This window comes from Thrips palmi, unplaced genomic scaffold (genome assembly GCF_012932325.1).
Source record: "Thrips palmi isolate BJ-2018 unplaced genomic scaffold, TpBJ-2018v1 HiC_scaffold_5, whole genome shotgun sequence".
Taxonomy (NCBI): domain Eukaryota; kingdom Metazoa; phylum Arthropoda; class Insecta; order Thysanoptera; family Thripidae; genus Thrips; species Thrips palmi.
In genome coordinates this window covers 9,034,649-9,049,829 of record NW_023144632.1, presented here as the reverse complement: position 1 = coordinate 9,049,829, position 15,181 = coordinate 9,034,649, and the positions used below count along the sequence as shown (strand labels likewise).

The following is a 15,181-nucleotide window of genomic DNA, read 5'->3' as shown; positions in this document are numbered from 1 at the left end:
AGAACTTCTATTGAAGATACAAGGAAGTACAAATGAGGATGAATGTCAATAATCACCCATGCTTTATTCACTTCAGAGCTCACTTTCAAATGCTTCCACTTTCAATACTATATTTTCACATACATCATCAGTTTGAGTGTCTGTGAAGTTCAGGTGGCATGTTTAATTAGCATTGACTAGGATGGAGAGAATGGTATGCCAACACATGGCACCATTTGCACAACATAATCTGTTGTATAATTCAAATATCAGAAATTTTAGGAGTAGCTTCTTTTTGATAGCCTCTGAGGCTGACTAATTGACGTCATTGTTTGTCGAGGAAAACATTAATTAATGGGAAGAAATTTCTAACTTTCTGAACTGCTCGGAAATGTTGCCATTGCTTAAAATTGTAGCTCCGTTTCAGCCCTACTGGTGGTACATTGGATGGAATAAAGCAATAATGTTTGCTCACTCACTTTCTTCTCAACAAGAAAAAGGACTGGAACGGTACATCTTTACTGTGATAAATTTCATGCAATGAGGAAAAGTTAATTGAAACTGATACGTTTCCATTTCTTTGTGACAGTGACTCACAGCAGCAATGATTTTAAATTGTGCAACATTTCTGATCAAATCTATTGTGAGCGCGAATTGAGACCCACTAACTATTGTAATAAAAATCGCATGTTTTGGCCGAAAAGATATCAAAACTTCAACAATATAACATCACATACGCTCTTTTGTGCTACATTTTTGAACTACAGTATAATATTCTTATACCCACATGATTGAAAACTTCTTCATACTTTGGATGTCATACTTTTATAATATACATTTGTATCCACATTTTTCATCCTAATCCATAACATATATCAAAAATCTCACTATAATTCCAATAACAATCCATGGCTTTCTATGACTGGAATAATAACATTTAAATAATCTGAACAATGTGGACCCCATCTTGACAAAACTTTCTTGAGATGGTAACCTTTTAACAAACTGGCAAACGCAAAGACTTCCAAATAGCATTTTGATTTGATTACTGCGAGCTTGTTTCGCAGCAAGCAAACCTTAAGTATCTTTATTCTTTGTGACCATTAAGCTAAAAAACATAATCATAGTAACAATATTAATAATAAAAACGCTATGACTGATAACTTGATGTACAAACTATTTATAAATATTGCTTTTTCTGACAAAAGAATCTCCGGCATGTTAGTTGCCATAGAGCAGAGTGAAATTCCCAACTATAAACCAGAAATAATGGACCTACAACCATCTATATCTGGAAAGAAGAAGAAGAGGTAAAGACGTCTATGAGAGCTCTTTTGCTAGAGATACAAACTGCATTGCATAAAGACTTCATCAAGAGTGACAGCGTTGTTAAGCATAATTGCAAATGCTTTGCACTCATTGGACATGATGTATTTATGCACAGACTGGCTGAGAGCAAAATAATTGGATATGTTGCCTGTATAGACACACAGGGTATTTTTTTTTTTTTTTAATTTTTTGTGAGTTCTTTCTTTTTAGAAACCGAGACTAGGATAAATGGTCTAGCATTAACGATCAAATGTAAAAATATGGAAGAAAAGAACTTATTTCTGAAAGAGGGCTCCACCACCAGGGGCGTAAAAGTTAAACTCTGTGTGATGTCCAGAAAACAACATAAAGCTCTCAAGAAAATGCCTGGTACGCAATTTGATTTCATGTCACGGAAACAAGACAAGCTTCTCTAGGAATCAAACTCACATTAACCAATCACTGTAATAATTTGAGCAGTTAAAAAATCACACAAATATTAGGTCTGTAACTACCAATATGTCATTGAAATAGCTAATATTTGAAGAAATGCACAGTTTACAGTATTATTTAGAGTATTTTGTGTCAATGAAGAAATAAATTTTCCAAGTAAGAGAGTGCGTTTTACATATGTAACAGCTTCTTATTACGGAATCCTTTCATTAAAACATAGCACTCTCAAAGTTGTTCATTCAAGTCTCTTGAAAGTTTTCCATTAGGAGAAACCCTATCAAATCTACTTCTCTTATTTCACATGAGCCGATATAAAATTTATTTGTGTGCTTACTGTTTTTTCCCTCTGCAACTTAGCTCCTGCTGACTATACCGGAAGTACTACATGGATAACCACTGTGGTAACAACGGGTGGAGTAGAGAGGTGACATGCTGACAAAGAAGGTCCACCTCTCTTGTCCTAGATATCATTTTTGAAAGTTTGAGCTTGATTAAGAAAACTATGTCAAAGTCACAGTCACACTGATTTGTCCGTGACTTAATGGTTTGACAGGTCCCTCCGAAAAAAAAATCAACAACGAAGTTAACATTAAAAGTAGCGGCTCTCTATGCCGTTCACCGACCCATCCACGCCACGATCCGAGACTGCGCGGACGAATATCACTAAGTCGATCAATTGCGATCCTTTGAAAGTCAATTAAAATACTGGTTGGTTTGGTATGGCTGCTTGTATGGCTTTATCAGTCTCTTCTGACACCCTCCCGATCTACGGGTCGTGTGTCAGCTCACAGTCCAACTGTCTTTCTGGAAGCATTTTGAAATGCTTCGCCTTCCGAGCCACTGGAAGGCACTGGAAGGCGCCACCACGCCACTACGCCAAAAGGCGCCAAGAGGCCGGAGAGATGAGCCCAGCCCAAACTCCAGAGGAATGACTAGCTCCTGGTCCTGGTGCAACGCGTGCGCGAGAGGAGCAGTTCCAGGACGTTTCAGGAGGTCCCGACTGCACTCGCACTGCTGCACTAGAAACAGTCGACGCGGAAGCAGTCGTCCACGTCCACCAGGAGTTCCTCCTTGAAGGTGGTCCAGCAGCCCTGGTGGGCAAGCCCGCCCCTCGGCGCCTATCGTCAGTAGACCCACGCCACGGGGATCCATTGTGGCGTCGAGTGCACGCGCTCGATGGCGCGCTCCAGCGCCGCGATCGTCTCCTCGATGTCGTTGTTGACGATGGTCAGGTCGAACAGGTGGCCGTACGCCTGGCGCAGCAGGTCCGACTCCTTGGCCAGCCGCTCCAGGCTGCCGTCGTACTGTGCAGGACAAGGCAGGGGCAAGGTTACTGGGCTGCGACCACGCTGTGAAACCAAGCGTGGAGAACTCCACATGGGGACGTGCGCAATTAGCAGTCTCCGCACCTCGAGTGTGGAGTTCTTTCTCCACGTTAGAACTGAGATAGGGACTCTGCGAGCCACTACACGCAAAACAATACTAGACTTGATATTGGTGGATACTCACGTCAGCCATGTTGTGGAGCAGCGGTGCCGCGATGAACACAACGTAGGGCGCGAACTCGCGCGTGCGTAGGATCTTGAGGGCCTGGGGCTCCACGTCCAGGATGGCCACCCGGCCCTCCTGGTGGATCTTGCGGATCGTCTCCAGCTTGGTGCCGTACATGGCGTCCTCGTGCGTCCCTGCGCAAAGAGGCACACTTTACCGTCCTCACCGAGGAAACCTTACACAGAATTCTGAAACTCGGCATGTAACACTAGTAAAAGTTAGGCGTACACTGAGAACGAATGGGTCGCCACCATCACCCTTTAAATGGGTGATGTAACTTCGTTGCCCAATTGTCGGTGACGAAATATTCATCACCCGAAATTTGGTAGCCGGCGTTAGGTCGCCCAAATTTGGGTAACGTCGACGACGCCGTCAGGTCCCCGATGGCGTCCTTCCGGGGCCACCACGATGACCGCCAGCGGTCATCGGGGACCTCACGGCGTCGCCGACGACGTTACCCAAATTTGGGTGAGCTAACGCCGGTTACCAAATTTAGGGTGATGATTTCGTCACCCAAAGTTGGGCAACGAAGTTGCATCACCCATATAAAGGGTGATGGTGGTGACCCATTCTTTCTCAGTGTAGTGTTACTCCCCGTTTTCAACCGTTTTCGGAAGACATTGGATTATTTGACCATGAAGGATTTAAAGGAAAGTATGAATACTGCTCTGATATTTTCTGCTTTTGCCTAAGGGTCTTTACATACCGTATTCCAAGTACTCGTTGGCGGCGATGTCGGTCATCATCTCGTCGTGAGAGACGAAATAGTAATTCCGCCCGTTCTCCTCGTCTGGCCTTGGCGGCCGGGTAGTGTCTGCAACAGAGAGTTGGTGTGTCAGCCTTAGGATAGCAGGGTAGGCAACACGCACACGCGCCGGCGAGGCGGGTTGGCCTACCCTACTCTTCGCAGGCGTTTCCACGCAGCCCCTACACACAAAATTTTAGAACCCAGTAAGCTCCTCGAAACGCATGCTTTTCAGCACGCGCCTCGATGTGTGTGCTTGAATGGGCACGCACTTCCAAGTGCGTACTCAGTAAGCAATAGCACTTTGGAGGCGTATACTTGGCATAGCGACATGCTTTAAAACAAAATCTACGAGGTCTCTCCCAAAAATGATACAAGTTATATGGTGTGATGGTACTCACGAGGTATCGGGTAGGCGTACTGGTCCGGGTGCTTGGCGATGAGGGTGTTCTTGATGTGACGCCTGCCCACGCCATGCGCGCCGAGGAGCACCAGCGTCCGCCGTGGGAATGCTGCCGCAGAAAAAAAAAATCAGTGCGATTTGAATTTTTTCACATATTACATTTTGCAATTGTGTAAAAATATGCTCGACTCGACTCACTTGGTAATTTTACTACTTCTTCATATGTGACCAGATCCAGCTGGTCAAATACTGCATTATGTTTTGCCAGGTACTTGTCTTTGTACTGTTTCTTCTTACGGCCAAAGATTGAGCAATTCACTGGACAACAAAGACAGGGCCGGTTAGCGTTTAGAAGGAAAACAAAGTGTATCAAGAGTTCCATCCACACTGGCATTCTTAGAACGTGACAGCACGTTCGTTAGAATGTGGCACTTGTGTCACGTTCCCATGATTATGATGTCTCAATTGTCACGTTCGTTTGTATGTGTTGTTACAGGTGGAAGGTGAATGTACGTTCAAATGAATGTGACATACTATTACAAGACTAGCGTGTCACGTTGGAACGAGTGACATGATGTTCACACGAACATGACACGATTCACAAATCTAACGAACGTCAGGTCACATTCATTGAGTGACAGTCACATTCATTTAAAAATAAAGCTGCAAATGTAAATATTTGACGGGGCGTGGAGAAGTAATGCACATTCTTGTTGGGAAGCGTTTGAAAAAGCAATGACAAAAACGGAAGGAGAGTTTTCATAGTAGAGTGTCAATGGTTGAAGGAGTGCAGCTAAGGATTTATACTCGAAAGCACTTCCTACTCTACCTGGAACACAAAGTCACTATGAAATAGTAAAGCCACGTACAAGCTGGTTAAAAGTCATTTCTACAGAACAGCGCATGAGCTGCTTAATGCATTAGAGATGATGACTTTTATCAGCTCCACACACATACAGAACATACTCTACAAAGTACTTTATACACATGTTGCATACTCTACTGTTAGTTTTCTACATGGAGGTTTTTAAGGGATCTAACTTTTCACAAAACCAATTTTTAATTTAAGTCGTTCAAAGAATAATTAACTTTCACTATTGCCAGAGTTCAGTTTCTCTAAAACTGAGTTCAGTCATAAGTAATTTTTAACTTTTTATTTTTAAAATTAGCATACTCGAGAGCACTACGAACCGATTGAAATGAGCAAGTGTATGCACTTTGTTTTAGCACGAATAAAACTACGAAATTTTAAAGTCTCTACTGAAAAATATGAGCTGTTTACATGGGTTTTAAGCAACTATTTAGAATCAAGCAGGTACAGCCCGTCCCTCAAACTTAAGTGGGCTAAAGAAAACAGTCTCGGTAACACGGAGTTGACTGTTCTTGGGTAAAGCAGCGGGGAAGCCAATGAGAAATAAATGTACGTAATCCATAATTTCACCGGTAAAACTAAGGCGTAACATTACGTGTACGCTTTCATATTAAGCGTACAATCCGCGCGCCTTTCTTAAAGCGCACAAGGGCTTGTCTAAATGCATGGGGCAAATTTCCTTAAAGCCTAGTTGTAAGCTGCAAGCGTAGTTCTACGCTTGAAAGAGGCGTGAAACAACGCTTTCGTTTTACCGGTGAGTTCTTATTGGACAGAAAAAGGCAAAGTTAATCTATAAACATTAAAAAGCGGCCACAAAAAAACAACATTGAGGTAGGGGCTGCACTGCGAGAGGAGTTTTTTTGGCGATATCGTTTGCGCTGGCGCTGTGAGATTTGTTTTTTTTAGATACCTGAAGAGCTGTCACAGCCGTCTCTGTGCGACGCGCACCCGGGACCGGTACCTTTTTCTGGACAAACATATTTCCGAGGCTTTAGTGTGGTGCATGTGATGATGGCCAGTGGTGTGGCCTTCCCTCCCAAAGAACGGGACTTAAAGTTCGATTCAACCAGGCCTGCTGGAACGACACCCCATAGGCGCTCTAGGTTCTCATCCCTCTCGGCCAAACCCCGTAGGGGGGCCAAAAAAGGGGGGCCTTCCAGGGGCATCTAATGGGCCCTTTGTCTGTAAACTTGCAGCCTCTCCGGTGAGGAGGCACCAGCCAAGCATAGCGACAGCAATGATTGACTCTTTCCACGTTTTATGACCTCTTCTAATGTACCTTTTTTGAGGTGTGGCATGGTTTTTAATTTATAACAGTGTTTATTTGTCACAGGAAAATGTTTCAAAGGAAACTTCTTGGGGGGCAGCTAGGCTCTTATGATTGTTCTGTAATCGAGGTGAGAAGACTCTGCAACCAGACATTCAGAGTAACTTGACTTTATTTGCTGTTTCTTTATCTTTACTTCAGGTCAGAAGTAAGGAAGGAGCATGGAACGAGACCCCAACCACTTAACCCCTAAAATGTGCGCCTTTAGATTAAAATTTGTCGTTTTGTGCTGCCATAAGAAGTTCGATAAAGAACCGCATAGATTTGGGACGTAGGCCCTTCCCCATGACGCCCCTCCCCTCCCCCTCCCACCGCGGTACGCGCGGTACTGGGCCTTCGCTCATTCTCGGCACATCCACTGTAATCACCGCCATTCAGAGATTCAAAGCGGTCGTCCCAGTTCACAGGACCCCCAGGCCAGGTAAGGTGGCGCTTTGACGAATGCCTTGTGGACGGAGTCAACGAGCAAAGCGGAACAGTCTTGCTACCATCGCCACCCTACCTCCTGCCCCTACGGCCTTTGCAAAGGTGTAGAACCTTCCCGAGAAAAGACGGTCAATTTCCCTTTCGAGTCTAATAAGAATCCCAGGCCATCTCGTGGAATACGTGACAGTGCAGTGTGTATGTGTGCAGCTACTCCGGTTGGAAACGAGTGCATCTAGAAGTTCTGATCCAAAGACTGCGTGTTGCACTTGGTTTGGTGAGAAAGGACAGATTGGCGTTAGTGCTGCAATGGGCTTGTTAGTGGTGGGTAGTGTCTCGAGCATATGCAAGTCACTGACAAACACACACACACGCGCACACAAACAAAGAGACAAACCCACACCGTACTCTGGAACATACACGATAGGAATTACAAAGTCAATACATGTGTACACACAGAGCTTACGAGGAACGATCACAAATTCAACGTATCTAATCAACGAGAAAACCGAAAAGGCTACAAAGCAAACGTCTGACAAGGATCTAACGCATCAAAACTGGGGCGTGACAAAAAATTAGGTCTGGATCTCGAAAAAAAAAATTCAAAATATTTTTCTCAAGAAATACAAGAAAGTTACTTTTATTGACACCAATTTCATTTGTCTCTTGGAAGGTTCATGATTGACAAAGTGTGCAAGCTCTGAATACGCGGTCGGAAAACTCGGCAAGCAAAGTCGCAGCCGCAGTGTGCCATGCACTCTATGCATTCACAGGGAAAACCAGCACGCGTCATCCAAAAACAAAATCAGCCACAACTTGGAGGATGACCTGTGCGTGGTTTGTCCTCGCTGCCACTACATTCTATGAGACTGCGATACTCGTAGAACACTTTCGTGTTGCCCGAAAATGCATGTCAGCAAACAGTAAGACATTACAGCAAAATTTCCTGCAAATGGAAGCGACTCGAAAGAAAAGATAGCACCGCGCGACCGCTGCGTAAAGCAACAAAAGATTTCCGTTTCCGAGGCGCTTCGCATCGTTTCATGAGACTTCATTCGCCATCACCAGATGTCCACAAAAATATTGGTATGAGAAAAAGAAATGGATGAGCTAACGAACACTGTTGGAATATAGCTTCTAGATGAACGTGAACGTAGTTCAAAATATGAAACATGCTGTGCGGCTTTGGCAATGCGACCCTTCCGAAAAAAAAATGACTCAAATTTTAACGGCTTTAGAAAACTTTCCAATCTTTCTAAAGCAGCACAAAACCATACCGATTATTCAATGCGCCAGGGAAGTATCCTTTACTTTTCTGGACGCAAACTGACAATCATTCCACCACTCCAGCGAGCCTTTTCTGCGCCGCACAGTGCGCCAGAAGACCGGTAGGGGTGATCACAATCCCGGACGCGTTTTGAGCCCCAGAGTCTCTATGTGGGACTCGAACCGAACGTTTGACCGTGCCAATGGATTGCTCTCCGTGCGAGAAATTAGTGGGGTGAAACGTTCGGTTCAAGTCCTGTTTAGCGACTCTAGAGCTCAAAACGCATTTAGAATTTTGGCCGCCCCCACCGGTCTTCTGGCCCACTGTGCGTCATGAATCTTGAAGGAAAGTGTGCAAAGGCACCTAAGATTGTCAGGGATGTTTTCAGCGTTAATGAAAAGAGGAGCACCAGCACACGAAGAGCGCTGGACGTACCGCGCCAGAGAAAAACAACAAAACAACGAAAACAAAGAACGGCAACACTCGAAATAAGATTACCTTGTTCGTGCTTGCTCTTTTCCACGGCGGAGCAGGCCGCCCTCCACTCCTGCAGCTCCGGGGACGGGACCAGGCCAGCTGATCCACCGGAACAGTCCTTGCGGGCCTGCCACCAGTTGTGGTCCTCCTTGTTGATGATCTGCAACGCAGTTGACGGTTTTGATCCGTTTCGCTTAGTTTTGTGAGTATTAGACCGTAACAACGGGAACGTTTCGAAGTTAGAAAATGATTTGAGACTGGGAGTTTTAACCGGAAACTGTGGACACTTCCGCACTGTGAGTACTTTCTAAAATTGTGTACTCGGAACACACCCAGGTTTTCAGTGCAGTTCTTGCCCGGAAGGGAGCGTCAGCGTCGGCGGGGATTCGGAACGCGCATTCGATCCGAATAATGAATTTGAAACTATGGGCAGTGGACGCGGGCGGGGCGCGGGGCCTCCACAACCTCGATCGGACTGAGCGCGCTAGCGGCGCTAGCTCCTCCCGCGGGGCTGCCGAGAGCCTCCCGAAAGCCTCCCGACGGCCACGCAGACGTGTCCCGAGGGGAGCCCGAAGACCAGCCGGGGGCCAGGCCCATTATTTCAAATTACTATTCGCCGCCAGATCAGCATCTCATCGCTTTTAGATCACCTTGTGCAGTCCCAGCCCAGCTGGGCCACCTTCCTCCTGCCTCCTTCCTCCTCACGCACACAGCCAACAAATTTGCATCCGCCCTGAGACGGGCAGATTGGTGAACGTGCGCTGTCAAACCAGGTGTGGGGAACTTCACCTTTCTGGTGAGGAGTACTTATCAGTGTGGAGTTTGCAATCTCCTCACTTCGAGTGAGGAGTAGCTCACAGCGCTCACAGGCAAGATACAAACGTAGCGTACTTCACACTTGAAGTGAGGAGACTCCAAACTCTGCACTTCCAAGTGCAGAGACTGCAAATTCTCGACTCCTCCGCATTTCAAGTGTGGAGTTGTCCACACCCGGCGCACCACACGGTGTAGAGTCTCACCTGGAGGATGTCGCCGACCTTGAAGGCGATGCCGGCCTGGGCGCAGGGGATGATGTCGTCCTCCAAGGGGTCGTAGTCGAACTGCGCGCGCACGAAGATCTGCAAGGAGACGAGGCGACCGTCAGACTGTGTGTCGCTGGGACGTCGGTGCCTCCAGAGCGCTCTCTTCCAAATTTACAGCACAAGTCGCGGAACGGACTTGAAGTTGAAAAGCCAGAAAATTGGATCCGTTGACGCGGCGGACGCGGCGCCCGGGACTGACAAGGTCCTCCTTAGCGCGGGACTCTCCCAGAGACGCTGCCGGTGACGGGTCGACTGTCAGCGGAGGCAGACGCGAGGCCGCCATATTGGAGTCGCCCTTTATTCTAGTTCGACGAAAAAGCACTTGGTGAAAAAGGCAGTCTAGCAGCGACGAAGGTAATGAAGGCGTGGCTGCTTCGTGTAATGCCACGCTTAAAACGTTACGAAGTATTTTAAGGAAGTGAAATGTACGAACTATCGACTTCGTACCTCGAAAAGTTCGTAAATTCGGAAGTATTGTCTTCGTAAGATTATGCGTACTAGAAATATTACTTTGGTCTGACTAGGTACTTTTCTTTGAATAATGAACTTCAATAATTTTGAAGATTTTAAGAGTGTGAAAAAATGCTTCGAGTAACAAACGACGGAAGCATTTCTTCGAAGATTACAATGCCTTCGTATTACTAAAGACTTTGCGGGGGCCCGAAGCGGAACGAACAATACCACTTCCACACACAAAGTCCACTCGCGGTTCAAAACACCGTACCCGAAGACACCCGCAGTCACACACAGATACACACACGTACACGCGCACACACACGATGCACATATATTTACATCCAGAAATGATCTACTTTACACTCACCTTCCGACATCATGACCGTCAAACTAAATATATGCAACCGGATAGAACAGAAGGAAGGGTGAAGAAAACGTAGTGCACCAAATGAATTATTCATGGCCGACGATTCATGCACGGTACTCACCATACACCAGCAGGGACCCAAATACCCGGCTCTAAAAATCTCGGAAGAAATGTAATGGGCCGATTTCGGATATCGTTAAAAATGAGGCCCTTGCAGAATTTAGCAATATCTCTGCAGAACTGAAAAAATCTCTGAAGATCTTGAGAGATCTCAGAACATCGTAAGGCACCTCCATACAGTTATGGAAATCCCGTTTCACAGGATTAGTGAGATCTCATAAGATGATCTTGGTTGCTAAATTCATATACGAGATGCAAAATCTGCCTGTTTTGTTTCTTCCGAGTACTTTTTGGCCTGTTCTGTAAAACGCCCACGAAAAGTATGCTTCGCAACTTCGAAAAAAAGGCAAGGCGTATGTCTTTGTATCACAAAGGCTGCTTTTTATTTAACAGAAATTTGCTCCGTAATACGAAACAGTCTTTCATAGATTTTAAAATGCCTTCGTATTCGAAGCGATGCTTCGTCGGCCTTCTTTCAGTATAGGAAGAGAGCACGGCAAAAACGGTTCTTGGATTTCCAAAGTTGCCCGTAGTAAAGTCATAGGCAATTTCCACGGAGTGCCTGGGAAACCCTGGAACCGGTTTTGCCATATTTTTCTCCCCTCCACAGTTCCCAGTGCCGCAGTTCCCATGACAGCGCGGTGGTCTGGTCACGTCCCGGTCCCTCACAATTCGATTTTCCGCGTTTGCCGCCGCCCCTGGGATCAAACCGACTGCACCCACCCCCTCCGTGCCATCTAGTGTGGCGCTCAGTGTGCCGCCCCGGGAGAGCGCCCCATCCACCCGCCAGTCATTAGGCAGGGCATCATGTTCAGAGATTATCTTTCTCACTCCCCCCACCGACACACTTTGCAGCCCCCGCGTTACCCTTCACTCTCTTCACGGGTGTGCACGCCTGATATGGTGAAGGCGCCTCCCCTTCCTACCTCACCCTTCAGGGCGCCCTCTAACGCAATCAATGGGGGCTCCGTGTCCGTGTGCCCGTGTGTGCGTCCCCGGAGGCCGGGCTGGAGGAGCTTGTTAGGCAAACCAAGCTATATATATATGTGTGTGTGTGTGTGTGTGTGTGTGTGTGTGTGTGTGTGTGTGTGTGTGTAGAGGAGACGCGTCCGTCCAGCCGCCTTCCCTGTAATTAGGTGTGCAGTGACCTGAGTCTGGATTACCAACGGCCCCCTTGCCTGGCGCGGCGCACATGTAGTCGCGTGAAATTTCCCCGGGGTCGGAAGGTTTAAAACAGAAAAAAAGTAAAAATAGTCGCCCGTCATACCCCTTCCCGTCGTCCCTTTAACCACGACGCTGTGGGTAGCCGACGAGGAGAGGAGTTATCAGCGTTCCTCTTGAGGGAAACTTTGGCAAATCCCTGGGAAACAGGTGTGGCGTTAAACGGCTAAATCTACGTCAGGCCTCGCAGGGTGGCGGCAAACGGTGCTAACTTTCGGAACGGATTTCGGAACTAAGACATGTTAACGCCCGCGCCTCCAACAAGGTCGAGGCACTCGCCACAATATCTCACGCCCGCCGCTCAGTATAGTTACCCATGGTGCCTGCGAACAATCGACACTGGTAAAACTGAACCGTACGCGCTTCATTCACATATTCAAAGTTGACACGTTCAAAGTCATGCGTGGGGAAGAAATTCGTCCCTGCGTTTCCAGACAGGTGAAGGAGGTGCGGAACGGAGTGTTGCTACGCTTGACTTCAAGCGTAGCAACCACTACGCTCGAAGAAGGGCGTAACAGTGCGTTTCAGTTCTACCAGTGGAGATGCAAGCCGCGGGAAAGCCATGGCCGCCCTCGCAGAGACAAGTAATGAAGACCCGGACTTACCAGACGACAGCAGCGAGGATATGCAATCGTACAGAGCCACAAAATAAGAGAGAACGCACTCTGGAGGAGTGCCGCTGAGAGAGAGGGGACGAACTTACTTCTTTGCAATACTGGCCGTGACACGTCGAGGTGGAGCCCTGCAGCCGGTCAACATAAGCAATAAGGGTCACTAACATTCGCCATTATGTTATCATAAGTTTTGGTTTTGCGACACTGCTAATACTGCTGATACAATATAACCATCAGTTTGAACTGAGAGCGCTTCTATTGTGGCTGCTAAAATGGTGCCACATTGCAGCTGTTTCGTCCATATCCATTTGATTTGACCATGTGAGCCTATGCAGCTGGTTAGTTGTGATCCAATGAAAATTTACAGAGACACGGGACACACCCAACATCGTGACAACACAAATAACTCAGCAGCATCTTAGGTCTAAGTACAACACATACTACACTGCCTCAACAAAGCGCAGCAGAAGCTACGATTCCAATGATTTGGCCATGCCTTCGGATCGGCAACGATTTCAGGTTCTGCCCTTCCACGTGGCTCGCCCCAAGCATTGTCCATCAGGCGGTCTACTCACTTTTTGGACTCACACTTATTATCATGCAGTCTAATTGCGCTTCCCGAAGGCAACAGTTCTGCTGATGTACTTTCTTTCCTTTTGTAACCGCATCGGGCCGAGAGTTACAAAAAGATACAAGTCAATGTCTTGTAAAAATTGTGATTTACATCGCAAAAGGCTTGACATAGTATTTTGTTAAAAAAAGAACCCTTGCCTTCGGGAAATTGTTGGTAAAAATCTAGATTGTTTTCAATTTGTGACTGGGTGCCATGAAACGTATTAGACATTAGATCACCAAAATGATTTTCAGCTAAGTGAGCAGGATAGAGCGTTAAAAAATTAGAACTAGACGATTTGTTTAATATTTGTACAGTTTGTACATGATTTATTTCTACTGCGGTGAACTGAGGCTTTAATTGAAAAGATTTGGTTTAATCTAGGAACTAATTGGGTTTTTAGATCCTATAAGGGCAAAGTTTAGTGCTGCAGTACAAGAGGAAGCATAGACAGTAAGTTTGCCGGCCCAGACCAGCCGGGTAGGGGCCCTGGTTGTTCGCCACCCTTTCGCGCTACATCGAGATTCGAGAGACAACCTGTGAAGCGACATTGTGTCGAGTTTGTACAAATTACTTCAGAAAATGCTCGCAGAAAAGGGATAAGGATACTCTGTTCGAATCTTTTCATTTGGATGCAATACTTTATTTTATCAAGACTGATTTCAGGGTGTTAAGGATAATTGTGTCAAAGATTGCTTTAGGTTTAACTCGTCGGCATGGCATTTTGTGCATGAACATGGCAAGACCCTCATGCAACAAAGGGGGAGGGTGTTGAACACAGATCTTTGGTCAGGCTTTAAAACTACAACCACAAAACAGCCACCAACGTCAAAAAAATGACACGTATGGGGTAGTGGGTACTTACTAAGACTGGTGGGGGCTTTATCCTGAATAACTAGATTCGTCCGAACAGAGAGAAAGGTGCAATGTTGCATTAATACGTTTGATTGCCTGAAGCAACCAAGACAACAAAACTGCTTGGAAACGGCGTGTTCTGCCGATGTGTAGGTGAGCGAATGGTGTGAACTGTCGTAGGAATTTTGAAAGGATGAAAAGAGTTTTGCACTTTTCTAAGTTTTTTCATTAGAAGAAATCGGCACTGTTGTGCGCGAGTTGTGCCTTGGCCAGCACCCTTTGCTCACCAGTGCACATACGGCAAGCCGTCTCCACCAAGTTTAGACCAGATTTATCAGAGGGGCAAACTCTCATGGGGTGCCGAGCCACCGATGTGCGAGAGAGACAGATAATGTCCACCACAGAGAGTAGGGCAAACCGCCTCAATTCAAATCGTGCGAGGCCACGTACAAGGAATGGAATTTTAAGTGGAATATGAAGCTGGCACACTCTCTCAACATCGTTGAGCGTTTTGTTACACAATCATCCTTTGAGACCGGGGTTACTCAAGGGCAATTTGGAACAGTTGTTTTCAGGCATTACTAGGACATGCCTAGAACCTCAACCATGCGGAAGGTTCAGTTACTATGAGCAGTCACAAAGTCTATCAGATTGACTGTCTCGAATCACCCTTCATGTAACAAATTGCCCAACTCGCCGGACCTCTCCTTAAACCATCAGGACGTTATTGGTACCCCTAACGACTTACAAAAGCAAATTGTCCGCATTTTCACCAAAATCTTTTGCCACCAACGAATGAAGAGCGTAGCAAAGAATGCGGTGAGTAGTGTCGCCTAGTAGTCATGCCCTGCCTCTCCCTGGAGGGCACCTCCTGTCCCTCTCGCACAGTGACAGAGCAATAACACAGAGTTAGCCCTCTTTGATGTTTATTTAACTGGCTCCGGGCGAGGGAGTGCGGATTGGCCACGAAGACGGGGGTTGGTGGACCCACCCGGATTTACTCTGACAACAAATAAGGGACGGTCCCCACGGGCCCAAGTGCTCCGCGC

The 15,181-nt window shown here is 46.5% G+C and overlaps 1 protein-coding gene across 12 annotated transcripts in view; it reads right to left on the bottom strand.

The window, feature by feature from the left end:
• Positions 1-1,492: 1,492 nt before the first annotated feature.
• LOC117650957 (peripheral plasma membrane protein CASK) overlaps positions 1,493-15,181 on the bottom strand; it is a 254,602-nt gene continuing 240,913 nt past the window's right edge. For 2 of the 12 annotated variants that reach the window (XM_034394621.1, XM_034394623.1), the window contains 10 exons: positions 14,143-14,172; positions 12,754-12,792; positions 9,824-9,922; positions 8,826-8,964; positions 6,221-6,277; positions 4,638-4,757; positions 4,438-4,551; positions 3,998-4,105; positions 3,250-3,425; positions 1,493-3,044 (listed from right to left, as the gene is read on the bottom strand). In XM_034394621.1, coding sequence (XP_034250512.1) covers positions 2,865-3,044; positions 3,250-3,425; positions 3,998-4,105; positions 4,438-4,551; positions 4,638-4,757; positions 6,221-6,277; positions 8,826-8,964; positions 9,824-9,922; positions 12,754-12,792; positions 14,143-14,172 — 1,062 coding nt within the window. In that variant the 3' untranslated portion in view covers positions 1,493-2,864. The remainder of the gene's footprint in view (positions 3,045-3,249; positions 3,426-3,997; positions 4,106-4,437; positions 4,552-4,637; positions 4,758-6,220; positions 6,278-8,825; positions 8,965-9,823; positions 9,923-12,753; positions 12,793-14,142; positions 14,173-15,181) is intronic. The other 10 variants (XM_034394622.1, XM_034394627.1, XM_034394628.1 and 7 more) reach the window with 10 other exon arrangements.